This window comes from Rhinopithecus roxellana, chromosome 19, assembly GCF_007565055.1.
Source record: "Rhinopithecus roxellana isolate Shanxi Qingling chromosome 19, ASM756505v1, whole genome shotgun sequence".
Taxonomy (NCBI): domain Eukaryota; kingdom Metazoa; phylum Chordata; class Mammalia; order Primates; family Cercopithecidae; genus Rhinopithecus; species Rhinopithecus roxellana.
Genome location: NC_044567.1, coordinates 53477385 through 53504756, shown reverse-complemented (window position 1 = coordinate 53504756; position 27372 = coordinate 53477385). Strand labels below are relative to the sequence as shown.

General features: G+C 56.8%; 2 protein-coding genes across 2 annotated transcripts in view; both read right to left on the bottom strand.

Moving 5' to 3' along the window:
• The window catches only part of CAMKK1 (calcium/calmodulin dependent protein kinase kinase 1), a 34069-nt gene extending 19709 nt beyond the window's left edge, over positions 1-14360 (bottom strand). Inside the window, 10 exon segments of the mRNA XM_030923817.1 lie at positions 237-325; positions 1845-1866; positions 2743-2779; positions 3235-3368; positions 3620-3671; positions 4076-4129; positions 4573-4620; positions 5520-5528; positions 5530-5923; positions 14239-14360. Coding sequence (XP_030779677.1) covers positions 237-325; positions 1845-1866; positions 2743-2779; positions 3235-3368; positions 3620-3671; positions 4076-4129; positions 4573-4620; positions 5520-5528; positions 5530-5880 — 796 coding nt within the window. The 5' untranslated portion in view covers positions 5881-5923; positions 14239-14360.
• Positions 14361-17872: 3512 nt separating this feature from the next.
• Positions 17873-27372, bottom strand: part of P2RX1 (purinergic receptor P2X 1) — a 22633-nt gene continuing 13133 nt past the window's right edge. The window contains exons 4-12 of the mRNA XM_010382194.2: positions 27221-27290; positions 26816-26912; positions 26439-26519; positions 26084-26225; positions 21236-21363; positions 20212-20302; positions 19760-19825; positions 19286-19387; positions 17873-19156 (exon numbers count right to left, since the gene is read on the bottom strand). Of these exons, the coding sequence (XP_010380496.1) occupies positions 19091-19156; positions 19286-19387; positions 19760-19825; positions 20212-20302; positions 21236-21363; positions 26084-26225; positions 26439-26519; positions 26816-26912; positions 27221-27290 (843 nt within the window). The 3' untranslated portion in view covers positions 17873-19090. The remainder of the gene's footprint in view (positions 19157-19285; positions 19388-19759; positions 19826-20211; positions 20303-21235; positions 21364-26083; positions 26226-26438; positions 26520-26815; positions 26913-27220; positions 27291-27372) is intronic.

Here is a 27372-nt window from a genome sequence, read left to right as displayed (position 1 = left end):
AGGAGCAGACACGCGGAAGGATCTGGCGCATGCCCAGTGAAGTCCAACGTGTCCCCGCTCCCCCCCCCCCGCCCCCCCCGGCCTTGGCCCCGCCCACTCGTGCATGCCCCACTCCCACTGAAGCTGATTGGCAGGCCAGCTCTGACTGACAGGAGCTGCTCAGCGCCTGCTCAGCCTGGGCTCTGCTGCCTGCTAGATCCCCTAGACTTAGCGTGGGCAGGCTGCCCCGCACTCACAGTACTCGAGGCCCAGGATGACGTCCCGCAGGTAGAGGCGAGCTTGCTCCTCCGAGAAGGGCTTGTCACAGGGCACTTCCATGACGGGCCTATGGAAAAGGATGCGGGAGGGGCATTGAGCCGCAATCAGGGCACCCGGCCATTCAGGCAGTCGGGACGTCCCGGGAAACCTGTGCCCACATGGGTCCCTAGAACCCAAGATATTAGCTTTTTCTGCTATATAATAAAAAATGTAAAGCACACATACTCATACATATTCCGTTTCAATCATAATTTCAAATCAGCTTTCTCTTAATTTGATTGCATTGATATTCCTTAACTTCTAAGTACCTAACAGTCTTAGAATCAAACAATTGCAAAGATGCCATTTAGAGCACTGTGTCTCAAACCGTGGATCCAGACCCAAGAGAGGATCACGAAATCAATTTAGTGGGAGGCAACTGCTTTTTTTTTTCCTAAATAAGTAGAATATATCAGAATATATTGCATGTAGTAAAGATATACGCTGTTTTGTAAAACTTTGGTTTCAGTTACAGATACGGATAGCAATAGAAATATATATTTATTGTTTTGGATAGAGGTCAAAACATGTGAAAGCCTCCAAGTCTTTTTTTTTTTTTTTTTTTTTTGAGGCGGAGTCTCGCTCTGTCGCCCCGGACTGGAGTGCAGCGGCCGGATCTCAGCTCACTGCAAGCTCCGCCTCCTGGGTTTACGCCATTCTCCTGCCTCAGCCTCCCGAGTAGCTGGGACTACAGGCGCCCGCCACCTCGCCCGGCTAGTTTTTGTATTTTTAGTAGAGACGGGGTTTCACCGTGTTAGCCAGGATGGTCTCGATCTCCTGACCTCGTGATCCGCCCGTCTCAGCCTCCCAAAGTGCTGGGATTACAGGCTTGAGCCACCACGCCCGGCCAAGCCTCCAAGTCTTAAAAGGATATCCCTCCCTGCCCCTCTCCCCAAAATGGTCTGTAGGAAGCTGCCCAGGCAGAGAGATAAGCTGCAGCCTGCATTGAAGCCTTGACAGTGAGGGTCCCGGAACACCCAGCCCTGTGTGCTCATTACTCCATGTCATCTGCTCTGTAAATACCCTGAAAAGTCACAGAGGGCAGACATGTGGAACCTGGGCTCCATCAGTGACTCGCTGTGTGACCTGGAGGAAGCCACATACCATCTCTGGTCCTCGGCTTTCCCTCTCACAAATAGGAGCAAATGGAATCCCACCCACTCCGTTCACAGACTTGTTGGAAAGCTGAAAAACCCTCTATGATTTGAATACCGCTAAGAGTTGAGTCCCACCTCTATACTTTGACCTAAAAAACACTCCTTTCTCCTTTCCTCCCCCTCTCCTCCATCCATATCTTCCCAGTTCTTCAAGGCCTGGGTCAAAACCCATCCCCTTTTCCAGAGGTCTCCCTGCTGACTGTTGCAGTCTCACTGACCCCCATCAGCCTTCAAAGAATGGTCCTCTTGGTCTCTTATTAACCCCTAAGGGCAGGGCCTCTGTCTCTGACTTCTCCTAGAGTAGCTGACCCTTGGGCTGGGGACACAGGGAGGGAAAGGAAGGAAGGCCTGGATGAGAATTGACCTGCCTGATCAGGACGGGGAACTCACCCCTTTCTCAGGAGGTCAAACACTGAAAGAAAAGACAAGAAGGTAAGGTGTAGCTAGCTGGCAAAGCAGCCGATGCCAAGGTCCCTCCCTGGTCTGGAGGGTAGGAGAGGGGGCAGGCATGCAGGCATACTTGAGGCAGGGACAGGACAGGGGTTCCTGGGATATCAGAGCAAATAAATGCATGAGAGTGGGGTCTGCTATGGACCTGCCTCATCTGATCCTCAGGTACCAGGTGAGAACCATCAGCATCAGCATGGGGCCCTTTGACAGAGGGGGAAACTGAGGCACGGAGAAGGGGCAGAAATTTTCCTAAAGGTCATAGCAGACAGGCAGGTAGGGTAGGGAGTGGAGACTAAAGCCTCAGCCTCTAATTCCTAAGCCAGTTCTTCTTCTGCCCCATTTTCTGAGGCCTCCTCTAAGCCCAGCCCTGAACCAGACACAAGGAACTAAAACAATGTTACTATTAACAAGGATAATAACGAACGTGCTTTACATATAGTTACTCAGTTACTCCTCACATCGGCCCTATGAGGTAGATACCACTAGTATCCCTGTTTTATAGGTGAGAAAACTGAGGCACAGAGCTACAGTGTCTGGGAATCTGTGCAGCCTGCTTCCTGCATCTACCTGAGTGCACGGCCCAAATGGATCCACAGTCTTGCTGCTCAGAGGGAAGTAGGGAGTGGGGCTTGGGAATATTTGCTGAATCTAACTGGATATTCTGGGCCTGGTTCTGCAGGACTGGGCAAGGGAATCCAGGGCTTCAGAACGTGTGTTTTTCTTCTGTCCCCAGGAGGTCAGTGTATTTACACTGCCCACCTGAAGGTCATATGTGTCCCAAGGGAGCCCTTGGGCCAGCCCTGGGTGAGCTGCTGTAGGAATGAGCCAGGTCACTCACCCAAATAGAGATTGTCCTCAGCTGGGTCATCCAGGACCTGGTCAGAGGGAGCAGACATGGGGTTGGGGGTCCCAGGCCTCCTGGTCCTTGCCAGCCCCAGAACCCTTAGCATGCACTGCAACCACCCCAGACAATGGAGCAGGAAGTGCACAGGTGCCAGACTGACGTGGCCTCAGAAGTCACTGACCCCCAGCCTGGCCTGCCACGTGACATCCAGCCTTCCTCCCTTCTTGCTGCAATGAGGGGCTCACTTCTTGCCTCTGGGGCAGCCCTCACCCTCCGTGGGAACTTGGGAACATCCCTGACCAGGCTGGGCTCCCAAAGCCTCCCTGCAGCCCCACCCCAAGTCTGGCCCTGTCATCAGAAGCCGTCAGCCACATCTGCTCCCTTGGCAAGATCCCTGGGTCTGTGCTAGGGGCTCCCCAGCATCAGAAGCGGCTCCCATGAGACTCAGGTGCTGGTTCCCACCTGCTCACCACCACCTCCCCCTACCTCGATCAGTTTGACCACATTCACGTGGTCCAGCTTCTTCAGGATGGCAATCTCCTGGTACACCCGCTCCAGGGGTAGCAGCTGCTTGGCTGGTCCTCCCTGGGCAGCCTGGGACCCTCTTGGGGGAGGGCGACCTATAACCAGGAAGAGAATTCAAGCACCTGTTCCAGGTGGCTGGGCCTCACCGTGGCCCCCAAACCAGTCTCAAGCAAGAGTCTTGCACGCCCGTGGTCTTGTCCCAACCCACCATGCACATTCCATCCCCAGGCCTCTGCTCACGCCGTCTCCCTCTCTACACCATTCCTAGCCAAAACTAGCTCGGGACCGAGGTCTCCTCCGCCTCCCAGGCTAGGAGCTCCCAGGAACAGGACCAGAAGATACATACGTGGAAAGCCATACTGCTTCAGTAACTTCTTTTTGGAAAGCACTTTCATTGCCTAAGGAAGGAGGGACAGAAACGTCACTAGCGTGAAGCCACCAGGAGCCAGAACAGGCTAGTACGTGTGGACTGAGGTCCGGAGAGGCACACTGGACATCTGCTACTGGCCCTGAGAGTGTAGCCCAGATACGTGTTAAGCGAGGTTAGGGGGTGGCCACGTCTGAGCCTAGCCCTTCCCCTCATTCCCCCAGCAAGTCTTTCTGGAACTCTCCCTACAGAGGAATCCAGCCTCTGCTTGCATATCCCCAGGGTTAGGAAGCTCATTCCTTTGCATACCCCCAGGGACAGGGAGCTCACTCTCAGGCAGCCCTGTCCTCTATCTCCTGAGCACAACTCCTGCCCCACCCCCCAGGCTTCCACAGCCTGGCGTGGGCAACACCTCCCTCCTATCCCCAGACTCACATAGTGTCTGTCTTCACTCTCGTTGTAGGCCAGCCTCACCACACCGTAGGCACCCTGCAGACAGGCATCGGTCAGCCCCACCTGGACAGGGCAACCCCTCCCAGGACCAGCTCAGGAGGTGGGGAGCCCAAGCAGCTCTGGTCTCTCCTGCACCCCATCTGCACCTCCCACCACCAGCTGGCTCATGGGCAAATATTGTAGCAGACGGAGAGGGGACTCCTGTGCCCTGGTAACTGCCCCTGCTTGGCTCAACACGGCTCCATGCCTCCCTCAGTCCCTCCTTGTCAACTGTCAGGAACTCTGGGAGTCAGGAATCAAGAGTCATCTTCCACACTCCCCCTGGGTACCTGGGAACTTCCCACAGGGCACGAAACTGTCCTCACCTCCAGGCTAGGACTTGCCCGGCTCTGCCTCCCATTCCCTCCCACACAGGAGAAGGAACAGCACCAAGCAGAGGATCCCGAAGTCCCCACTGCTCTCAGCCTGCCCACTCCTACCTTGCCGATCTCACTCTGCAGCTTGTACTGGTTGAGCTGCACGCAGTCCTGTGGGGGAAGAGTGAGCACCAGGTTGAGCTGGGTCCAGAGGCAGCACTGCTCCTACCTCAGAGCCCGTTCAGGGTCTACTTCTGGCCACAGGCCCCTCATTCCCGGACCCCCAGGTCTCACCAAGCTTTTGAGTTTGGATGGGGGAGCTGGTGGTGCCATCGCCCCCGTATGTGATGAGAAGATGTGGCTCATGTTTGAAAACATGGATGGTGACGCCATGGCTGTGCTGTGTTCCCCAGACGCAGTGGTGAAGGGAAAACGCTAATTCCTGTCTGGATTCTGGAGTCTGGGAGACCCCAATCCACGAGAAACCCATGAGCAACTATTTCCAGAAGCAGCTGAACGAGAAGGTCTAGACTCCAGGGACAAGATGAGGAGCCCTGGGCACAGAGGCCGAGAGCCTGGGTTCAGGCACAAAAAGCTCAGCCCCTGACATCTGTAGACTGCTTAGAATCTGAGTTCACTTTCAGAATTAGTGGCAAGAACTCCAGCTGAAGCCCAGAGGCTGGAGCCAGGCTGGCCGTTTCTGAGGCAGAACCGACTCTAAGAGGCAGAATTAGAGGCGAGGGATGCAAGCTGGGGAAGAGTTAGGGGGTGGGGGGGACATAGCCTCTATCTTCACATCTCTAAGAAGACTACATAGGGGACCAGGGAGAGACCTATTTCCCAGGCCTAGGCTGGGAGTGGGAATAGCAGGACTTAGAGAAGGCAGCCTTTGGCTCAGCTGCAGCTCCCCTGGTTGGGAAGAGACTATATTGTTAGGTAGTGATCTCCCCAGCTCTGAGGGTATGCAAACCAAAGCCAGATAGCTGTGTGGCACAGATAGGGGCAGGAAAGAGTCTTCATTGCAGTCTACTGAGGGGCTCATGAACAACCCCTCGTGCTGCCCCACCAACCTCTGCATCATGAGATGGCCACGTGGTGGGATTCGATGGTGGGCCTCCGCCAGGCCCGGGGGGAGATGTGGCTGGCAGGCCCCGTGGCGTAAGGCCCAGCCTGCGCCTCCAGATAGCTTCCTGCTGGCCGCTCCTGTAGGGAAAGCTTCCTGGCTGAGAGGCTAGGCCTGGCTGGGAGCAGTCTCGAAGTACTGCCAGGGATCACGGAGGCAGCTCTGGCCCGTGGCGGAGGGTCCACACCGTTTCTAGTAGGCTCTGGGCCACCATCTGCCTCTTCCAAGTGGGTCACATCGATGGCTGCCACCCGTTCCACCAGCTCTGCCCGAGGATCCTGGCAGCAGACAGCTGGACCCCCCTCCATTGCTTCAGTCAAGGGGGGTCTTCTGCGTAGCCTTGTCGGGAAGCTGAGAAAGGAGGGCAGAGAAGGCTTCACTCCTGTGTGTCAGGCTGGCTACCAGGTAAGGTAGCCACAGCCCTGTGGGTCCCACCTCCATGCCTTTGCCCTGGCTGTTCCCTCCACCGGGATTGCCAACACCCAGACTCAAGTCTGTCCCTATGAACTGAATGAATTCACATTGCCTCTGCTGAATGCCAGCCCTCTAGGCCTCAGTATCCCCGCCGGTAACAGAGGCAGTCACCGCTGCCTGCTGGCTTCACAGGGAAGCAGAGAGAATCTGACATTCTGGAGTCAGGACAGACAGGGCAGAAGCCTGGAGGCCCAGTAGCACTGGAAGGGGCAGAACCCAGGGTCAGCTCAGCCCCAGAACAGCATGCAGCCCTGTGAGTCATGAGTCCCACCCCTTGACAGCAGAACACTCCAACACTGCCTCCTGGAAGCTGAGCTAGACACTAGTAACTCAGAAGACTTGCTGATGCTTCAGACCCACCCGCCTCCTCCAGGGAGCCCTCTTTGATGTTTCAGCCTCCTACCCCCATCCCTCTCACTGCTTCCAGGAAGACTTCCCTGGGGTTCCCAACTCCAGCCAGCCCTGCCTCATTGACATCTGTCAAAGCAAGGGGATGGGCCCCGTGCGGTAGCTCACACCTGTAATCCCAGCACTTTGGGAGGCCGAGGTGGGCGGATCACCTGAGGTCAGGAGTTCGAGACCAGCCTGGCCAACATGGCAAAACCCTGTCTCTACTAAAAATACAAAAATTAGCCAGGCATGGTGGCATGCACCTGTAATCCCATCTACTCGGGAGGCTGAGGCAGGAGAATCACTTGAACCCAGCAGGTGGAGGTTGCAGTGAGCTGAGATCGCACCACTGCACTCTAGCCTGGGCAACAGAGCAAGACTCCGTTTAAAAAAAAAAAAGAAGGCAAGGGGATTGGAATGAGGGGAATGAGGGTGAAACAGGGCATGACGTCCCCTGAGACCCATGTTCTCAAAGTCACTGTGTGGTGGCTGCAACGTCAGGGAGGTGACCCCCAGCCCTCATCTTCAGCCATGACCCTGGGCTACATCCTGACTCCAGACTGAACCCTGACACTCCGCCTGAGACCTCCATCTCTGTTCCAGGCTTGTAGAGCGCTGGCCATGCCCAACCTGGTGCCCCTCCCCCTGCTTGTGCTGGACTCTGCATCCTCTCAGGAGAAGGAAGTGAGTGAACTCCTGATCTTCCATCCTTCCTGTCTGCTGGTAACTTCCTCCGTACCCACACAGCGACTGAGAACATGGATCTCAGGGAGACCCAGAGTGCACATGGTGAAGGGCCTGCTCCACCCCTCATTCCCCATCCCTTTGCTTTGACAGATGTCAGCGAGGCAGGGATGGCTGGAGTCCACTGGCCGCTGAGGAGCCAAGGCTGGGTTCCAGTCCTGCCTGCTGACCTACCAGGGGCCCTAGACAAGCTCCTTCCCAATTTTGAGCCCCAGTCTCCCGACTTGTCCTGTGGATTCCCTGCCTTCCCAGCAGGGTTTGGAGGTAGACTGAGGGTAAGGGTGAGGTCCAGACCCCCTGTGCCTGGTACGCAGTGTGTTGAATGAGTGGAAGCCTGGAGGTGGTGGGGGCTGGTGCTGACATGGAAAAAGGAAGAGAGAAGCCTCCACACTGGGAACAGGAAAAGGCACAGAAGCTGGAACCCAGAGGATTGAGAGGAAGTTGGTGAGGCTGGAATATCAAGGAGGCCTCCCTGGAGGAGGTGAAGGAGGTAAGGAGGCTGAGTGAGGGTAGAGTATCAGGGAGGCCTTCCTGGAAGAGGGGGCGGGAGACAGTGAGTGTGGCTGTGATACAAGGAGGCCTCCCTGGAGGAGGTGAGAAGAGACAGTGAGTGGGGCTGTGGCATAAGGAGGCCTCCCTGGAGGAGGTGAGAGGGACAGTGAATGGGGCTGAGACATAAGGAGGCCTCCCTGGAGGAGGTGAGAGGGACAGTGAGTGGGGCTGAGACATAAGGAGGTCTCCCTGGAGGAGGTGAGAGGCTATGGCATAGGGAGGCCTCCCTGGATGAGGTGAGAGGGACAGTGAGTGGGGCTGAGACATAAGGAGGTCTCCCTGGAGGAGGTGAGAGGCTGTGGCATAGGGAGGCTTCCCTGGAGGAGGTGAGAGGGACAGTGAGTGGGGCTGAGACATAAGGAGGCCTCCCTGGAGGAGGTGAGAGGGACAGTGAGTGGGGCTGAGACATAAGGAGGCCTCCCTGCAGGAGGTGAGAGGCTGTGGCATAGGGAGGCCTCCCTGGAGGAGGTGAGAGGGACAGTGAGTGGGGCTGAGACATAAGGAGGCCTCCCTGGAGGAGGTGAGAGGGACAGTGAGTGGGGCTGAGACATAAGGAGGCCTCCCTGCAGGAGGTGAGAGGCTGTGGCATAGGGAGGCCTCCCTGGAGGAGGTGAGAGGGACAGTGAGTGGGGCTGAGACATAAGGAGGTCTCCCTGGAGGAGGTGAGAGGCTATGGCATAGGGAGGTCCCTCGAGGAAGGTGAGCGCTTGTGGCATAGGAGGCCTCCCTGGAGGAGGTGAGAGGGACAGTGAGTGGGGCTGAGACATAAGGAGGCCTCCCTGGAGGAGGTGAGAGGGACAGTGAGTGGGGCTGAGACATAAGGAGGCCTCCCTGCAGGAGGTGAGAGGCTGTGGCATAAGGAGGTCTCCCTGGAGGAGGTGAGAGGCTGTGGCATAGGGAGGCCTCCCTGGAGGAGGTGAGAGGGACAGTGAGTGGGGCTGAGACATAAGGAGGTCTCCCTGGAGGAGGTGAGAGGCTGTGGCATAGGGAGGCCTCCCCTGGAGGAGGTGAGAGGGACAGTGAGTGGGGCTGAGACATAAGGAGGTCTCCCTGGAGGAGGTGAGAGGGGCTGTGGCACAGGGAGGCTTCCCTGGAGGAGGTGAGAGGGACAGTGAGTGGGGCTGAGACATAAGGAGGCCTCCCTGCAGGAGGTGAGAGGCTGTGGCATAAGGAGGTCTCCCTGGAGGAGGTGAGAGGCTGTGGCATAGGGAGGCTTCCCTGGAGGAGGTGAGAGGGACAGTGAGTGGGGCTGAGACATAAGGAGGCCTCCCTGGAGGAGGTGAGAGGCTGTGGCATAGGGAGGCCTCCCTGCAGGAGGTGAGAGGGACAGTGAGTGGGGCTGGAGCTTCAGGGAGAGCTTGGAAACCAGATAGCATAGCAAGGAGGAAGCCAAAGCTGGGAACACCCTCCAGGCCCCGCCAGGCTCCTCCTAGCAGGTGGCCCACCCCTCCGCCCCTTCCCCTCACTCAGCAAGCCATGTTTTTCCCTCTGGAATGTAAGTTTCATGAGATTAGGGCTCTCATCTGCCTTGTCTCCAAAAGATCATCAGTGCCTGGCATGTGATAGGAACTCGATAAATATTTGTTGAATAAATGAGTGGTTGCCATAGTGATCGTTACAGCCCTGTCCCCATTAGACAGATGAGAAAGCAGCCGCAGAGACGCAACCCCAGCAAGCCTCAGACCCCAGCACACAGAAGAGAATGAACTCCAGAGCTGGGAGCTCCTGCTCTTTGACCCTAGGCAGGGACTACGGAACTCAGAGCCGCCACAGGCAGAAGCCATAGGCTGCCCCTGGGCCCATAAAATTTGCATATTTCCTAAAGGTTGCCATTCCAGCAAAAGGCCATCCTCCTTTACCCTTGAACACCTTTCCCTGCTTTTCTTAGATAGGTAGAGGGAGGCCCAATGGGTGGGGATGGGCCCGGGATCACCCAGCAAGTTGGGGCAGAAGGGCTTCCTGTTCCAGCCTGAGCCCTGTTACCCGGTTTGGCGCCCAGGCTCTGAAGCCAGGCAGCCAGGCAACACGCTTTCCCGGCGGGGAGCCCGTGGGCAGGTGGCCTCGCCTCTGTGTCTTGGGCTTTCCTCACCCGCAAAATGGGGTTCTAGTGGGTCTCACCTCACGCACGTGGTGAGATGCTGAGGAGGGAGTGTGCGTAAGGCACTCAGAACAGGGCCTGCCACTAAGGAGGCGCCGTAAAAGTGAGTTGTTGTTGTGCTGTCGCTGTTGTGATTGCTGTGACACGCTGTGGCCCAGATGGAGGCGCGGGCGGGCGGAAGGCGGCTGCGAGGGCTGACGTCAGGCTCTCCGTCCCTCCCTCCCGCCTGGATCAAATTCAGGTGACTAAGCGTGTCTGCGAGGGAGGCGGCCGCCGGGGAAGGCCCAAGGTTCTTGCCGCGTGTCGTGTCAGGGAGACAGGGCCTGGCGCCCCGGCCGCACGTCTGCACGGGAGGGAATATGTGCACACAGGCTGTGGGCCTGGGGTGGCGGTGTGTGTCTGTGCGTGTTGTGGTCCCCACACAGGAGCGCATCTGCATGGAGATGAAAACCTCGGTGTGATGTGTGTGTGTGCAGGTGTGCTTATGTGCGTGTGTGCCTGCAGGTCTCCGTGTACATAGGCCCAGGGTAGGGGGGTGACCTGCACCCCAGGGGTCCTGGGAGCCTGATCCCAGAGCTCATATCTGGACTTTCCCCCATAGTCACTAGGCCCACCAGCCTGGCACTGCCTTCTGGGCTGGGTTCTGTGCCCCAGGCAGAAACCCGAGCCCATCTGGGGGCTCACGCAGGGGGTGTCTCAAGGCCCTTCCCAAGCTCAGGCCTCAGTAGATACTTTGTAGAAACTTAATTCGGTGGATAACTAGGGCCATGTGGGGAAACAGAAAGATGGACAGACAGGCTGGGACCCAGGCCCATGGTACAGCAAGGATTCCTACAGGCCTGGGCACTGGCTTAGTCCTGTGGCCAAGAACGGCCAGACTCAAGCCCTCCCTCTTTGGGAAAAACCACTTCAATCCCGTCCTCCCAGACTGGGGACCTGCTGCCTCGGACAAGTCATTGAGCCTCTTGGAGCCTCAGTTTCCTAACATGTGAATCAAACAGAGAGCCACCGTCCTGCCAACTCCCAGGGCGATGGGACAAACAGAATGGGGTGTGGACACAGGAGGAGTATGTGCCAGAGCCCTGTTGGGCGGGGATGTGGCTGTGGCTAGAAGCATCCAAGAGAGCCTTGATGTACAACCCCACCTCTGCCCCCGGCTCCAAGATGGCCTGGCACATACCCACCACCCAGGTTTCTTCTCCCAGGCTGTGCCCCACCCCCCAAGTGTCTGGCCACTCCCAAGGAATGTGGGTCCCTGGCTCCAGATGCCCGCTTGGCCTGGCTTCCTCCTCAGGACATGCCCCATCCAGCTGCATCCCTCAAAGGAGTCCCGGAGCAGGGCAGAGCAGGCAGACCCTGCTGCCATCCACGTGGGTTTGAGCAGCTCCGCCTGGGAGGACTTCAGGCCCTGGTCAGGCCTCATTGCGAGCTCTGGAAGGCCGCTGTGAACCCCAGTGCCAGGCCGAGGCAGGGGACCAGCTACGTCCAGGCGAGGGGATGGACAGCCCTTACCAGCAGAGGACCGAACAGAAGGGAAAGCCGCAGAGGTGGCAGCCACCCAGGCCAGACACAGAAGGTGGTCCTCACATCCCTGGGCCGCCTCACTGGAGCCGTGTTTATGATCCTGACGAGTGTCTGGATGGCCCTGGCAACGGGTACCCTCCGCAGCTCCCGCCCCCACCCAGGATGACTCAGTCCCCTTGAGGGAGGCCCAGGCGTCTGGTGCCAAGTCATGCTTGACGACTCCTGCTGTGAGGACGCCCGCTCCCACCATCCTTGGGAAGCCCCCAAGCACTGATGTGGGCTCTTGTCTGACTCAGCACAGTTACCCCCATCGCATCGTCCTGGCCCACCCACAGAGGCTGATGGTCCTCAGGCCTCATCCTGTGCCCCTCCTCATCCTCCACACCAGGTCTGTGCTTCCAGCCCCACTCTTTCCAGCTAGCTGCCGCCTGCCCCTCCATGTTCCCGAGCAGCTCAGATCCAACAGGGCCCAGATTCAACTCAGCATCTTCCCCAAACCTGTTCATCCTCCGTCTCCATTACAAGACGGGTACCACATCCTCCCCATTCTTTTCTGACCCAGACCAGCAATCCAGGAGCCCTCCTTGTCACTCATCCTTTCCCTGTTGACCATCCTCACTCCCCACAACCCCACACTTACTCTCCACTCCAGCCACACCACAGCTTCCCAAACTGCAGACTCTGTCCTGCTGCCAGGCCTCTGTACAAGCTGTGCTTCTGCCAGGAACACACCTCCCTCTCCTCTGCTGCCTGGAGGACAGCTCAGCCATTGCCTCTTCTGAGAGCCCTCCCTGATCTCCCCACTACCAGCTGGGTGAGCTCACAAGTTGAACGCCTTAGAAGTCCAGATTCCGATTACTGCTTCGTTCCCAGCCACATGGGTCTTCCCTGACTCCAGGCTCACACCTCCACCTCACCCTACCCCATCCTCCACACCAGTTGCTAGAGGGAGGATTTCCAACATGCAAATGTGGTTACAGTTCTCCCAGAGCTGGCCTTTCAGGAACTTGGAATGTCAGGGACAGAGGAGCAGAAGTGGCCTCAGATTGGGGGTAAAGGTAGGGGGGTCACAGGCTAGGAAGCAGCCAGGGACATGGACATCTGGGATGCAAGCACAAATAATCACAGAGCACCTACTGTCTGCCAGGCTCTGTACAAGCCTGTGTGGGGAGATACAGCAGTGAGCCAAAAAGAACAAGTCTCTGCTCTCATACAGTTTAATTTCTTGTGGGGGCAAGGAGCAAAGACCAAGAAAGCCAGTGATTCAGATATGATATGTCAAGTGGTACATACTATGAAGAAAAATACAGCAGAGTAAGAAGGATCAAGAGAAAGGGGCTGGGAGATGCTGTGATAACAGTGTGGTTCAGGAAGGCCTTTTGGGTGCAGGATTGGAGCAGACACCTGAAGGAAGGAAGGGGGAGGAGGCGGTGTAGCTATCTGGGGAAGGGCGTTTCAGGCGCAGGGACCAGCAGGTGCAAACGCCATGGGGGGACAGTGCTTGATCCATATGAAGAACAGCAGGGAGGCTGATGTGGTTGGCGTGGAGTCTTCCCCACGTAAGCGGCACCTGACAGCAAGAGGAGTTACATCTGGAGAGAAAGGTCCCTCATTCACTGTGCTGGCCTCAGGGATGGATTCCTGGAGGAGGTGGCACCTGAGTTCTCTTCTGAGCACTCAGCAGGATTTCAGGACAAGGAGAGGATGGAAGTTCACACTGCATAGCAGTCATTTCCTGGCTGGGACTCAGGGCTTGGTTTGGGGGTGAGGGTAGCTTGGTGGACAGAGCCCAGGAGGCCCCCAAAGGCAGGTGGAGGTTGTGAGCAGGGGAGTGCCTCAGTTAGGTGAGGTTTAAAACGACTCCCGTGGCTGCTGTGAGGACTGACGGTGGGAGACCTAGGAGGAGGCGAAGACACACGTCCCAGAGTGTGTGCGCCTGGGATGCAGTGGAGGGTCAATTTGTATGTACTGGAGGAAAGAGGGCAGGGCTTGGGGAGGCCAGTGCCACTTCCCTGGGATCCTCCAGTGCACAAGCTGTGTGCCCCTCCTACACTCCTGTGCCCGCCCTGCGGACACCACCAAGGCGCGGTCCTGTGGCCTGTGACACAGCCTTCTCTGCTCAGCCCTGCAACGCCCTCAAGACTTGAGCACACCCCCTCCCCTGACAGGCACACGCCCGTGTCCGCGTGACCCGCCCTCACTCACCACTCCATCCTGTCCTGCACCCCCCACGCAGACACAGGCACACTCCCGCGTCCACGTGACACACGCACACCCGCCTCCAAACAGCACACGCAGGTCCCCGCGCACGTGGACACCCCCCCCAGCCACCATCCTGCGCCTCCCGGGCCTCGAAGCCGCAGCGCCCGCCTCTGCCGCCCCCTCTCGTCCCAGCCAAGGCAGGACCCAGCGCAGCCAGAGCCGCGCGCCGCCGCTGCCCCATTCATCTCCCACCCCGCCCCCGGCTCCTGCAGGAAGACGCTCCGGAGGGCCGTGGGAGGAGCGCTCCGCGGAGAACCGCACGTGGGTGCCCCGGGCCGGGCCCACTCAGCACAGACGCGGCCTCCACCAGGAGCCGGGCGCGGGGGACGGTGCACCCGGGTCGGATGCCGTCCGCACACAGAAGCGGGGAAGGACGCAGACGGCGGGGCGCCCGCGGCGATGCGCTCCCGGCGGCCGGCGCAGACCAGAGCAGACTCCCCGAGGCACCCAGCAGACCCGGCCCCGCAGACAGAAGGGGAAGGATCCCCGCCCTGACCAGATCCCGGCTCCCTCGTAGACGCGGCCTCGCAGACCCCCCGCCTCTCCCTTGCAGGCTCGGGGCAGGTGTTAAGGCGTTCGTCCTCCCGCTCCAAGCCCGCGTCCCCTCCCCGCCGATCCCTACCTGGGAGCCAGGCGACAGTCTCCGCGGCCCGGCGGGTGGCCCCGCTCGCTCCCCGCCCCGCCCCACCGCCTAGCTGGGGCCCAGATCGCCGAGCTCAGCCCGCGGGCGCCGCGGCTCCGGGCAGCCCTCGCTGCCCCGCCCACCGCCGCGCCCGGCCCGCGCTCATTGGTCGGGGCGAACGGCCCCGCCAGCGCCGTCCAATCGGAGCACGGGACTCCCGCCCCCTCCTGGACTAAGGGTCCGCGGCGGGCGACGCCGGAGGGGCCCTCCCTGCCCTGCAGCGGGACCGACCTCGCCACGCCCCCGGCGTCCTGGGGTCCTCGACGTCCCTCCCGGCCGCGGCGCGGGCCCTTCACCCGGGCCTGCAGGAGACGGTGCTTCCCCGCCAAACCCTTTGCACCCCCATCCCGGCCTGCGGGAGCCAGAGCGCCCCTCCCTCCCGGGCGAGGCGCGGTGCGTGCGAGGGAGGGGCGAGGCCCGGGGAGGAAGGCCTTGAATGGCAGGCCCATGAGTGTAGCTTCTGCAGGGCGGGGGCAGGGAGGCCGAGAGGTGGCTTAGCATAGAGTGAAGTGCTTGCTCGGTGAGCAGGCGACAGGAATGGCCCAGCGGGGGCCGAGGGGATGGAGGGAACTCAGCAGGACATAGTGACCTTCGCCGTGGCTGTTCCTGGGGACTCTGCCCCCACCTCTTCCCCTAATGCCTCTGCGTGTGAATCTTCTGGCACCACCACTTGCCCCATATCCTTCCCCCAAACCTGATCTCCTGTGTCCCTGTCTCGAAGTGGAGCCAGGAGCCTGGGAGTCACCTGCAGCCTCCGTTTCCTGTTCCAACCAGTCCATCTCCAGGCCCTGCCTTGCTGCCTCTTAACTATACCTGGAATCGGCCCTCTCCTGTCCACCCCACTTCCCCTCCCTTAGCTCAGGCTACCACCATCTTGTCCCTGATTGCTGCAGCAGCCTCCTCCCTGGCCTCCAACCTCATCCAGTCTCAGCTCCTACTAGCTTTTCTCTACCTGGTAGCCAGAGCAAGTTTTCAGGGACACAAGTCCATCGAGAGGCATTTCCTGTGGCTCACCCTGAGAATAGGTCTAATCAAGCCCTGTATAACCTTACTCCCAACCACCTGCCTGTTTAATGCCTACTCATCTTTCAGGGCTCAATTCAATCCTGCTTCTGCCCGGAAACCTTCTCCATGACCTCCCCACTTCCCAGCATGGGTTAGTCGCCCCACCCAGGTACTTCCTTGGCATCTGGTACCTGCCTGTTCCTCATCGGGACTGGGAGCTCCTCGATGGCAAGCACTGTGCCTGATTCGTCCAGCACACAGCCTGTCACATGGCATAGGTGCTCAATGGACGTTTGTTGAATGAATAATTCCAGCAACTTCTGGGTGTGGCTTTTGACCTCATGGTTCAGGATAGCGGCTAGAGCTCCAGCAATCACATATGCATTGCAGGCAGTGGAGTGGAGAAAAGGATGAAGAAGAGGGCAGAGGGTCTGCACCAGCTCTCTTTTCAGGAAAGTTCTCAGAAGTTGCCACATGGCACTTTCACATACACCACTCGAGCTTATTCATGTGACCAGACCCAGCTGCAAGAGGAAGCTGGGAAATGCAGCTTCCATTCTGGGCAGCCACATGCCCAACCAAGAACCACGGACTGAATTGCTTACAGGGAGAACAGATACCCAGAACAACTAGTGGACTCCACCATTGAGAGGGTGGATAGACTGAGGGGCAGAGCTCGACTGTATGCCAGGTGCTCTTTACAGGTCTTTCCTCAACCCTACTAAAAGCTATTATTGTCCAGGTGCAGTAGCTCATGCCTGTAATCCCAGCACTTTGGAAGGCTGAGGTGGGCATCTCATTTGAGCCCAGGAGTTCGAGACCAGCCTGGACCACAGAGTGAAACTCCGTCTCTATTTAAAAAAAAAAAATTGCTGTTATTATCCTTAACTCACAGAGGAGGCTTGGAGAGTTAAGCCGCTTCCCCCAAGGGCACACAGTGAGCTGTGGCAGAGCTGCAATTGAAACTTGCCTTTTCCTTATACACCAGACAGGCTGGAAAGTCAGGAAAGGGTGTGTTCTAGGAGCTGCTGGAAGGAAATCTTTCGACAAGGAAGGCTTGGACAACAATGTCAGATTCTGTTAGGCCAAGCAGGATATGGGGCCCAAGTGTATGCTTAGACTTGGCAACCAGGACACTGCCAGTGACCTTGGCAAGGGCACCTAGGTGAAGTGGTTGGGGTGGAGGCCAACTGCAGAGGAAAGTGTGGACTGGTCTTTCTGGAAAGGTTGCAGTGAGGGGAGAGTGGGCAGAGCTGCTGGGGAACCTGGGCCAGGAGGAGGCAGAAGAGGGGAACAGATACAGGGGTGGGAGAACGGAGGTGGTTTCTGCTGGTCAGCCTCTGGGCTGGGTGGTGAGGCTGAATACAGAGAAGGGGCTCTTTTCTGCTCACTCGGAAGGGAAGGGGGCAGGAAGTACAGAAGCAGGTGTGTCTGGAGAAAGAAGGGGGTGCAGAAGAGGAAGTTCCAGTCTGATAAAATCTAAGGGTTGGGGAAGAGGGCAGAAGGCCAGGGCCCTGAGGGAGATGGCAGGTGCTGGCCTGTGTTGTTCAGTCCAGTAGCCACTAGTCACATGTAACTATTTAAATTAATTAAAAGTAAGTAACTATTTAAATTATTTAAAAGTAAATTGGGCAGTCATGGTGGCTCCCACCTGTAATCCCAGCACTTTGGGAGGCCGAGGCAGACAGATCACCTGAGGTCGGGAGTTTGAGACCAGCCTGGCCAACCAACATAGTGAAACCCTGTCTCTACTAAAAATACAAAAAAAAAAAAAAATAATAGCCAGGCATGGTGGTGGGCACCTGTAATCCCAGCTACTTGGGAGGCTGAGGGAGAGAATTGCTTAAACTCAGGGGGTGGAGCCTGCAGTGAGCCGAGATCGTGCCACTGCACTCCAGCCTGGGCGACAGAGCAAAATTCCGTCTCGAAAAAAAAAATAAAGATTAATTAAAAGTAAATAAAATACAAATTTAATCTCCTTGGCTGCATATTTCCACCCAGGCCACCTGTGGCTTTTGGGTACCCTATTGGACAGCATAGATAGAGAATGTTTCCATCATTCCAGAGTGTTCTACTGGACGGCACTGGTCTAGACGGAGCATGGTGACTGGGTGGAGAATACTGCCCAGAGATCCTACCTGGCTATAAGTCCAGGCCTGAAGTCATGCCCACAGTAGGGCCCTCCACACAGTCTCAGTCAAGACCCTCCTCCCCTCTTTGGGATTCCCCCAGATCTCCCTCCTGGCACAGCCAACCTTTTCCTCCCCACTGTTTCACGAGGCCACCCTGGGGTTCTCTACTTGTCCCACTGCCAGGCCTCTCACAGCCGTGGAGGGTTGGGAAGAGTGCCAATGTTCAGGGCTGTGCCAAGATAGCAGCCCATGGACAGAGGTGAGTTGACCTCTTCACCCAGCGTTGACCCTGCTGGGCTCAGGGCGTATGAGTCGGCTCACTGGTCCCTACCAGCCGATCAAGAGGGATCTCAGAGATTGTCCAGCTCAGTCCCACATTTCACAGACGAGCACACTGTGTTTCAGAGAGGTCTGGAAAGAAAGCATGGACAGCAGAGGTTTGTCCTCATTCCCTTTATTGTACTCCACCCCTCGCTTCTCCCAGACCTTCTGTTCAGACACAGCCAGGCAGGCCTTGGGAGCTGGGGCCGAGCCACAGGCAGGGAGCCCAGGATTTGGCTGGGGCTCCCACCCCAACCCGAGGTAGCTGAGTAAGGATTCATGGCTAGGAGGGCTGTCCTGGCCTGGCACGCTTGGAGAGAAGCCTTTCCTTATGGAGGTGACATGGCACAGACCATGTGTGTGTGCTTGGGGTATAGGTGTGTGTAGATGGTTGTGTTTGCAGGGCCCAAGCTGTTCACATACAGTGTGGAAGGCTGCTGTGTGCACGTGGGTGGTGTGTACACTGGGTTGTGTGCAGGAGACACCGTGTGGCACGTGAGCACACGACACACACGCTGAAGGTGTTTGAGACCCTGTTCAGTGTCTGCACCCGCCAGGCAGTGCAGGCTCAGGGCTGAGTCTGACTCCTGCTCAGGAGCTTATAGTCAGAAAGTTCGAGGACAGCACTTCTTAAACTTTGATCCCAGAACGGCCTAGGGAGTTTGCCATCCACGCAGATCATATGGCCAGCCCTGGAACCTTTGGTTCAGGAGGTCTGCGGTGGGCCCAGGAGCTTGCATTGTCAGTGAGTTCCCCAGGGAACCCCAAGGCCAGGAAGAAACAGGGCTCAAGCAGGGCTGTCTAATAGAACTTTCTTCAATGGTGAAAATGCCCGGAGCTGTCCAGTATGGCAGCCACTAGCCACATGTGTCTACTGAGCAGTTGAAATGTGGCTAGTTCAACTGAGGAACTGAATTTTCTGTTTCATTTGATTTTATTTTACTTTAATTTAGTCACCTATGGTTACTGACTGCCACATTGGAGAGCCCAGATCTAGAGAAACGGAGGCAGCGGGTTGGATAATGAGGGTCCAGAGAGAGAAGCACAAAGCTAGGGTACAGGTGTGTGAGAGGGCCCTGCCCAGCCCCAGCCCTTCCCCACTAGGAGCAGCTGAGGCTGGGGTAGGGCTCCACTGCGGGGTGTGGAGTTGGAGCCAGAGCTCGGATTTGCGCAGGTCTCTCCTAGTATGCACCCTGAGCTTCTGGCAAACTGCTATCTGCCTGGCTGAGAGGATAGGAGACTTCCTGGGGAGGCCCCTCTGCCCTGGCTGGGACCCACCAGGGCCCCAGGCTGGAGCCTCACGCTGCATCCAGTCAGGAGTCCTGGGCCGACCATCAGGATGTCCTCATGTTCTCCTGCAGGCCCAGGGTGGAGCTGGTGGCTGCGAGGTCACGCTCATCCTGTGTGTGTGGGGCAAGGGTTGCGGGATACAAGTCACCGCTGGGGAAGCAGCTGCCCACACCCCCCACCCCAACACAGACACACATGCCGGAGGCCTTCAGAGGGCCTGGTGCAGGGGCTTCTCTTACCGCCCCTGGCCCCATGTCCTCAGCGTACTTGAACTTCTTCTGCTTGTAGTAGTGTCTCTTGGGCAGGATGTGAAGCAGCAGCAGGTCACAAAGAACTGTGGCCTGAGGTCAGGGCAGGGCATGGAGACAGCGTGGGAATCTGGGGCGGGTACAGGGCCCTCCACATCCCACCTCAGTCCCTGGCGGTGTGGCCCCAGCTGGATCCAACCTCACTGGAGGCCGGTTTCCCTGGAGGGTGGATGAGGCCCTGCAGGACCCTCAGGGGACCAAGATGGTTCCACCTCACTCTGTCCTGCCCCAGCTCTGGGCCTTGGTTTTCTTAGATCTACTGTGGGTGGGGGGTGGGCAGCTGCTGGCTCAAACATGAGAGACAGGTAGGGTCAAGTTTCAGGGTGAGGCACGTGCTGCTGCTACTGAGTTGTGGAAGAGGAGGGGCCGACCCCAGCACGGTGACCCAGTGACCCCAGCGCTTACCACCCCAAAGATGCCAATTCCAGAGCCGATGGTGGTCATCGTGGGGATGATGTCAAACTTCCCGGCCTGGTGGCAGGACCCAGGGAGAGAAGGGTTAACTGTCGGAAGGGACCCAGCTGGAAAAGGTTGGACCTGGGACAAGGGGACTTCCCTACCCTCGGCTGTGAACTGTGCCCGCCTCTGACTCTGCATGGGCCACCAGCTGCTGGTCAGTAGACTTGGGTTTTGACCTTGGCTCTGCCTCCCTGGGCCCAGGGAGACTGTGAGGGAGGCATGGCCACAGGTGGCAAAGCCCTGCCCTGGACGTGCCCCATGCCCCATCTGTTGTTATAAGTAAAACTGCTGAGTGAACCCACCCAATCTCCGGTCATCTATAACTGTAGACACCCAGAGGTACTCACAGGAGCTGAGAATGTGTCTCAGCTCCCACCACCCTCACGCTGGACACTCACCTTGCCGTCCACCAGGATGTCAAAGCGAATCCCAAACACCTTGAAGAGGTGACGGTGGTCGGTCCCGTTCTCCACAAAGTGCCTGGCAAACCTTGGGGAAGGGATCAGGCGGCAGGAGGGTGATACAGGGGACTGTCTTGGGTCCGGGGTTCTTAGCGCGTCAGGGATGCAGGAGCTTTAGTGGTCTCTGAATACAGCCCCATCCCCAAACCCGGGCAGGATCCCAGGCCTCATTCTAGCAAAGCTGTACTCAACTCTTGCCCCAACTCCTTTTTTATTTTTATTTATTTATTTATTGTGAGACAGAGTCTCGTGCTGTCGCCAGGCTGAATGGAGTGCAGTGGCAAGATCTCGGCTCACTGCAACCTCTGCCTCCCGGGTTCAAGCAATTCTCCTGCCTCAGACTCCCAAGTAGCTGGGATTACAGGCACGCGCCACCACGCCCAGCTAATTTTTGTATTTTTAGTAGAGACGGGGTTTCACCATATTGGCCAGGATGGTCTCGATCTCTTGACCTCGTGATCTGCCCGCCTTGGCCTCCCAACGTGTTGGGATTACAGGCGTGAGCCACCGCACCCGGCCCCAACTCCTTTTTGTTTGTTTGTTTGTAAGAGATGGGATCTCGTTCTGTCACCCAGGCTGGAGTGCAGTAGTATTATCACAACTCACTGCAGCCTCAGATTCCTGGTCTTAAAGCAATCCTCCCACCTCAGCCTCCCAAGATGCCTTGATTACAGGTGTGGGTGCTGTGCCCAGCCATTGCTCCAGCTCCCGATGTCAGCAGTTTCCCCAGCTAGTCCTGGCCGGGTGGGCCTCGAGGGGTCTGAGACCCAGGTACAGGGGATTTCAGACTTCACTATCTTGCTCCCTGCTGGCTTCCTGCATGGCCACCCGGGCAGAATGGGAGCTGCCCAGGACCCTCTGCTCCCCTCTGGGGACACTTTCTCAGGCCTGAAGGGTTCTGGGAGTAGAAAAGCCCGCAGGACCACAAGGAAGAATGTGCTGCTGGGGGCCTGGCAGATACCTGAAGTTGAAGCCTGGGGAGAGATTTTTCTCCTCGTACAGCCCATGGAACTCGTAGATGGGTTTGCAGTGTCGTACGTGCCAGTCCAGGTCACAGTGCCAGTCGATGGTGATGCCAACCACTCCGCCCTGCCAAGGGCACAAGTAGTTAAGATCTGGGATTTCAGGATCAAAAACCCCCATCTCAGCCCGGCACGGTGGCTCACACCTGTAATCTCAGCACTTTGGGAGGCCGAGGCAGGTGGATCACCTGAGGCCAGGAATTCGAGACCATCTGGTTAATATAGTGAAAACCTGTCTCTACTAAAGATACAAAACTTAGCCAGGTGTATTGGTTCACGCCTGTGATCCCAACTACTCGGGAGGCTGAGGTAGGAGAATCACTTGAACCTGGGAGGCGGAGGTTGCAGTGAGCTGAGATGTGTCACTGCACTCTAGCCCGGGCGACAGAGCAAGACTCCATCTCAAAGACAAAAACAAACAAAAACCCCATCTCACAGCTGGTACCAGCACTCTTTCAAGAACAGAACATTTTGGAGTTAGGCGCAGTGGCTCGCGCCTGTAATGCCAGCACTTTGGGAGGCTGAGGTGGGCAGATCACTTGAGATCAGGAGTTTGAGACCAGCCTGACCAACATGGTGAAACCTGTGTCTACTAAAAAATACAAAAATTAGCTGGGCATGGTGTCGGGCACCTGTAATCCCAGCTACTTGGAAGGCTGAGGAGAATTGCTTGAACCTGAGAGGCAGAGGTTGTTATGAGCCAAGATCATGCCATTGCACTCCAGCCTGGGCAAAAAAGCAAAACTCTGTCTCAAAAAAATCAACAGCAACAACAACAAAAAACTGAACATTTTTTATTTCAGAAAAGATACTGGCCGGGCGCGGTGGCTCAAGCCTGTCATCCCAGCACTTTGGGAGGCCGAGACGGGCGGATCACGAGGTCAGGAGATCGAGACCATCCTGGCTAACATGGTGAAACCCCGTCTCTACTAAAAATACAAAAAATGAGCCGGGCGAGGTGGTGGCGCCTGTAGTCCCAGCTACTCGGGAGGCTGAGGCAGGAGAATGGCGTAAACCCGGGAGGCGGAGCTTGCAGTGAGCTGAGATCCGGCCACTGCACTCCAGCCTGGGCGACAGAGCGAGACTCCGCCTCAAAAAAAAAAAAAAAAAAAAAAAAAGAAAAGATACTGAGAAGCTGTTTTGGGGTAGAGGTCCTGCCACCCTCACTGGCCTTCCCTCCCATTACCCTCCACACTCCAGCTCTCTGACCATTTCATTTGTATTTATTTATTATTTATTATTTATTTCGCCCATGTTTGTACCGATATTCTGTTATTTTTGCCTCCTTTTTTTTTTTTTTTTTTTTTTTTTTTTTGGACGGAGTCTCGCTCTGTCGCCCAGCGGAGGCAGATTGCAAGCTCGCTCCGGTTCACGCCATTATGCTCAGCCTCCGAGTACACTAAGGCGCCCCACCCGCCCGTGCTGTTTTTTGTATTTTTAGTAGAATCCGTGTAGCCAGTGGTTCGATCTCTGACCCGGATCCGCACGTCTCGCCTCCCAAAGTGCTGGATTACAGCTTGAGCACGAGCCGCTTATCGTGTGTTTGGAACATCCTCACTTATTCATAGTTTGTTTAGTGTGATTATGTATTAACCCATCTCCTCCAAGACTGCGCTCCAGGAGGACCAAGCTATCTGTCTCATTCATCACCAACTCCTGAGTTCCCGGCATGGGTCACAGTGCGGGAGGCAAGCGAACAGTTACTGCATTAATTAAAGATGGAATCTGTAAAGATGTGGATTGGCAGCCGGCCGGGCGCGGTGGCTCAAGCTTGTAATCCCAGCACTTTGGGAATCTGTAAAGATGTGGATTGGCAGCCGGCCGGGCGCGGTGGCTCAAGCCTGTAATCCCAGCACTTTGGGAGGCCGAGACAGGCGGATCACAAGGTCAGGAGATCGAGACCATCATGGCGAACACAGTGAAACCCCGTCTCTACTAAAAAAAAAAAATACAAACAACTAGCCGGGCGAGGTGGCGGGCGCCTGTAGTCCCAGCTACTTGGGAGGCTGAGGCAGGAGAATGGCGGGAACCCGGGAGGCGGAGCTTGCAGTGAGCTGAGATCCGGCCACTGCACTCCAGCCTGGGCGACAGAGCAAGACTCCGCCTCAAAAAAAAAAAAAAAAAAAAAAAAAAAAGATGTGGATTGGGAAGAAAACATTTGAGAAAGCGAAGCTCCTCTGGGCGAGGCAAGTAACAGGTGGAGATGGGCTGAGCAACAGAAGAGCTGGAAGGTGGTCAGAGAAGGGGGCAGGGAGCTGGGCAACTTAGCAGGAGCCTAGTACTGAGAAGTTTCCAGCTGAAGATGGCAGGGAGATTTTCTTTCCTTCCTTCCTTCCTTCCTTCCTTCCTTCCTTCCTTCCTTCCTTCCTTCCTTCCTTCCTTCCTTCCCTTCCTTCCTTCCAGACAGAGTCTTCCTCTGTTGCCCAGGCTGGAGTGTAGTGGTGCGATCCCAGCTCACTACAACCTCTGCCTCCCAGGTTCAAGTGACTCTCCTGCCTCAGCCTCCTGAGTAGCTGGGATTAAAGGCGCACGCCACCACGCCCAGCTAATTTTTTTGCATTTTTAGTAGAGACTGGGTTTCACCGTGTTAGCCAGGATGGTCTCAATCTCCTGACCTCGCGATCTGCCAGCCTCGGTCTCCCAAAGTGCTGAGATTACAGGCATGAGCCACTGCAACCGGCCCGAGGGCAGGGAGATTTTTAGAACAGGGAGGTCTCCTCATTCAGCACGTGTGTTGCTCTGGTGTGAACCCCCTCCAGGGGTCAGGAAACTGAGGCCCATGGGCTGGATCATGGCCAGGTTCATTGTTCACATATTGTCTGTGGCTGCCCTTGCCCTTCCACAGCAGACTTGGGTAGTTGGCACAGAGCCCATATAGCCGGCAAAGCTGAAAATAGTTCCTGTCTGGCCCTCGAAAGAAAAAGTTTGCTGACCTCCCTTGTAGACAGACAAATGTGTCGTGAGTGGGTTATTTTGGTAACATCACAGAAAAGGGATTGATTTAGTTCCTGAATAGGCAACTGTGAGAGCAGGACTAATAAGGATCGCGTGCTGACAGGTGTAGAGAGTTCCCACGTGCCAGGCAGCGAGGCCCGCCAGGCACACCGCGTCAACTCACTTGACCCTCGGGACGACTCCACGAGATTGGCACCATTATTGTCCCCTGCTTGGTGGGTCCAAAAACTCAGACCCACTGAAGTTAAGAGACTTGTCTGAGTTCATACTGCTCGTTTGGGGCAGAGCTGGGATTTGTACGCAGTCAGATAGTTCTGTGCTCATAGGGACTGCTTCTCCGGAATCCCGGGTGACTGTGAGTATCCCACGGCACAGGATTTCTCAGGGCCATAGGCTATAGGATTCAAGCTGCTTTTTTTTTTTTTTTTTTTGAGACAGAGTCGCTCTGTCGCCCAGGCTACAGTGCAGTGGTGTGATCTCGACTCACTGCAACCGCCACCTCCTGAGTTCAAGCAACTCTCCTGCATCAGACTCCTAAGTAGCTGGGACTACAGGCGCTGCCACCACACCTAGATAATTTTTGTATTTTTTTTTTTTTTGGACAGAGTCTTGCTCTGTCACCCAGGCTGGAGTGCAGTGGCACGATCTCAGCTCACTGCAACCTCTGTCTCCAAGGTTTAAGCAATTCTCCTGTCTCAGACTCCCAAGTTGCTGGGATTATAGGCGCATGCCACCATGCCCGGCTAATTTTTCTGTATGTTTAGTAGAGATGGGGTTTTACCATGTTGGTCAGGCTGGTCTTGAACTCCTGACCTCAGGTGATCCGCCCACCTTGGCCTCCCAAAGTGCTGGGATTAGAGGCGTGAGCCACCGCGCCAGGCCATTAATTATTTTTTGAGACAGTCTCATGTTGTTGCCCAGGCTGTAGTGCAGTGGCACCATCTTGGCTCACTACAACCTTCACTTCCAGGGTTCAAGTGATTCTTGTGCCTCAGTCTCCCAAGTAGCTGGGATTACAAGTGCCCGCCACCACACACCTGGCTTTTTTTTTTTTTTTTTTGTATTTTAGTAGAGATGAGGTTTCGCCATATTGGTCAGGCTGGTCTCGAACTCCTGACCTCAGGTGATGCACCCACCTTGGCCTCCCAAAGTGCTGGGATTATAGGCGTGAGCCACTGCGAGCCACTGCGCCCGGCCAATTTTTTTTTTTTTTCTTTTGGAGATAGAGTCTTGCTCCATTGCCCAGGAGTACAGTGGCGCAATCTTGGCTCACTGCAACCTCTGCCTCCCGGGTTCAAGTGATTCTCCTGCCTCAGCCTCCCTAGTAGCTGGAATTACAGGCGTGCGTCACCATGCCCAGCTAGTTTTTGTATTTTTAGTAGAGATTTTTTTATATTTGGTAGAGAAGGAGGTTTCACCATGTTGGTCAGACTGATCTCAAACTCCTGGCCTCAAGTGATCCACCTGCCTCTGTGGATATAATCCCAAAGTGCTGGGATTATAGGCATGACCCACTGTACCTGACCAAGCTGCTTTTATCTAGTTTTTTTTTTTTGTTTGTTTGTTTGTTTTAAAGCAGGACATCAACAAACATCCAGATGACAAGGTTTGCCCACATCCATTCATTCTGGGCACCTCCTTTGTGCCAGTTCCATGCCAGGACCCGCTGAAGACACGGATCTGACCCTCAGGGGGCCCCAGTATCAGGGGACAGACCCATAATATACTCAGCCCTCACCAGGGAGACTTGGGAGGATGAACTGGGCCTAAAAAGCCGTTATCAGGATCCTGCGGCCCAGCCCTCCCCACCCGCCTGGCACCATGCCCCATACCTTCTCAGCCAGGGTGCTGAAGTTCTGGCCTGACTCTTGCACCACGTAGCCAAGCTGGAAGACTGGACACAGCGGGTGCAGGGTTTTGTGATAGAGGCAGGTCTTCATGTAAGCGGCATTCACCTCTTCCACCAAGTTGCGCCTATGGGGGTGGAAGGTGTTGACAGCAGCTGTGTGTCATCCGGGAGGGTGCGCGCCACGCCCCAAAGCCTGGGGACCCCTCACAGGCTCCGCAATGCCCCTTTGATTCCTTCCATGCCGGCAGGAATGGAGATGGAGGGAGACAGAGACTGCGGAGAGCTCCCGGAGCAGCCTCAACCAGCCACCTGCATTTCTGCCCTAGTTTCTCACGCACCTGTTGACCTTGAAGCGTGGGAAGCTGATGCTGTTCTTGATGAAAAGAGTGAAGTTCTCGGCCTCTCGAAGAAGGGCAGGGCTGGAGGACACCACACTCACTCACCGCCCCTCCCCAGGAGGCCCCTGTGTGTCCCACACAGAGCTTGGCATAGCAGGGGGGTGGGCCAAGCCTCCGGGACCCACCTGCAGCCCTGGGCTAGTGGAGGGGTGGGTGTGGTCTAAGGGGGCCAGGGCCCAGGGGAATCTTTGGCCTAGGTTGTGCGGATGGGGTGAGGGTGGGGTCAGAAAAAGGGGTCAAGATCCTTTCTAGACCCAGGTCCCCCTCTGTCTGGCCTGGGACCCTGTTCTTAGCTCCCTGGAAGGTCAGAGTGTTACCGCGGGATGTCGTCATCCACCTCCACCGGGCACCAGCCAAAGATCTCACACGTCTTCAAGGTGTCGTTGAAGGCCACGCACTTGCCGGTGCGGATGCCTGGAGCCAGAGAGAAACCCCTGGGTGCCTGCACTAAACTGGGGTGTAGAGGAGGCCGCCCCAGGCCCCTTCCCCAGGAGCCCCCAGTGACGGGCCCCTCGAGCAAAGGAGCTGAGGACAGACACGTGGCTGGGTCTGGGATGGGCCGGCCAAGCCTGGGCGGGGAGGAGAGAGGGCTGGAGGGAGTCCCTCCCGGAGCCCGCCTCAGCGGTGTGGGGAGAGGCAGGTCAGCACCAAGCTGGGCCTGCAGGACGCCAGGGCCCGCAGCCGGGGGACTGTGGAGGGACAGGAGGAGGCTGACCCCTTACCTTGGGCCTTCCTCTTGGCCTTCCCAGGGGTACAGCCACTGTCATCCTTGCATATGCCCCCTTCTGGGTGCTGGGGGAGGCGAAAGCTGCTGGCCCCAGGCCCCTTGGGTGGGGTCCTGAGAAGAGCCCCTCCCGCCCCCAGGGCCCTAGGG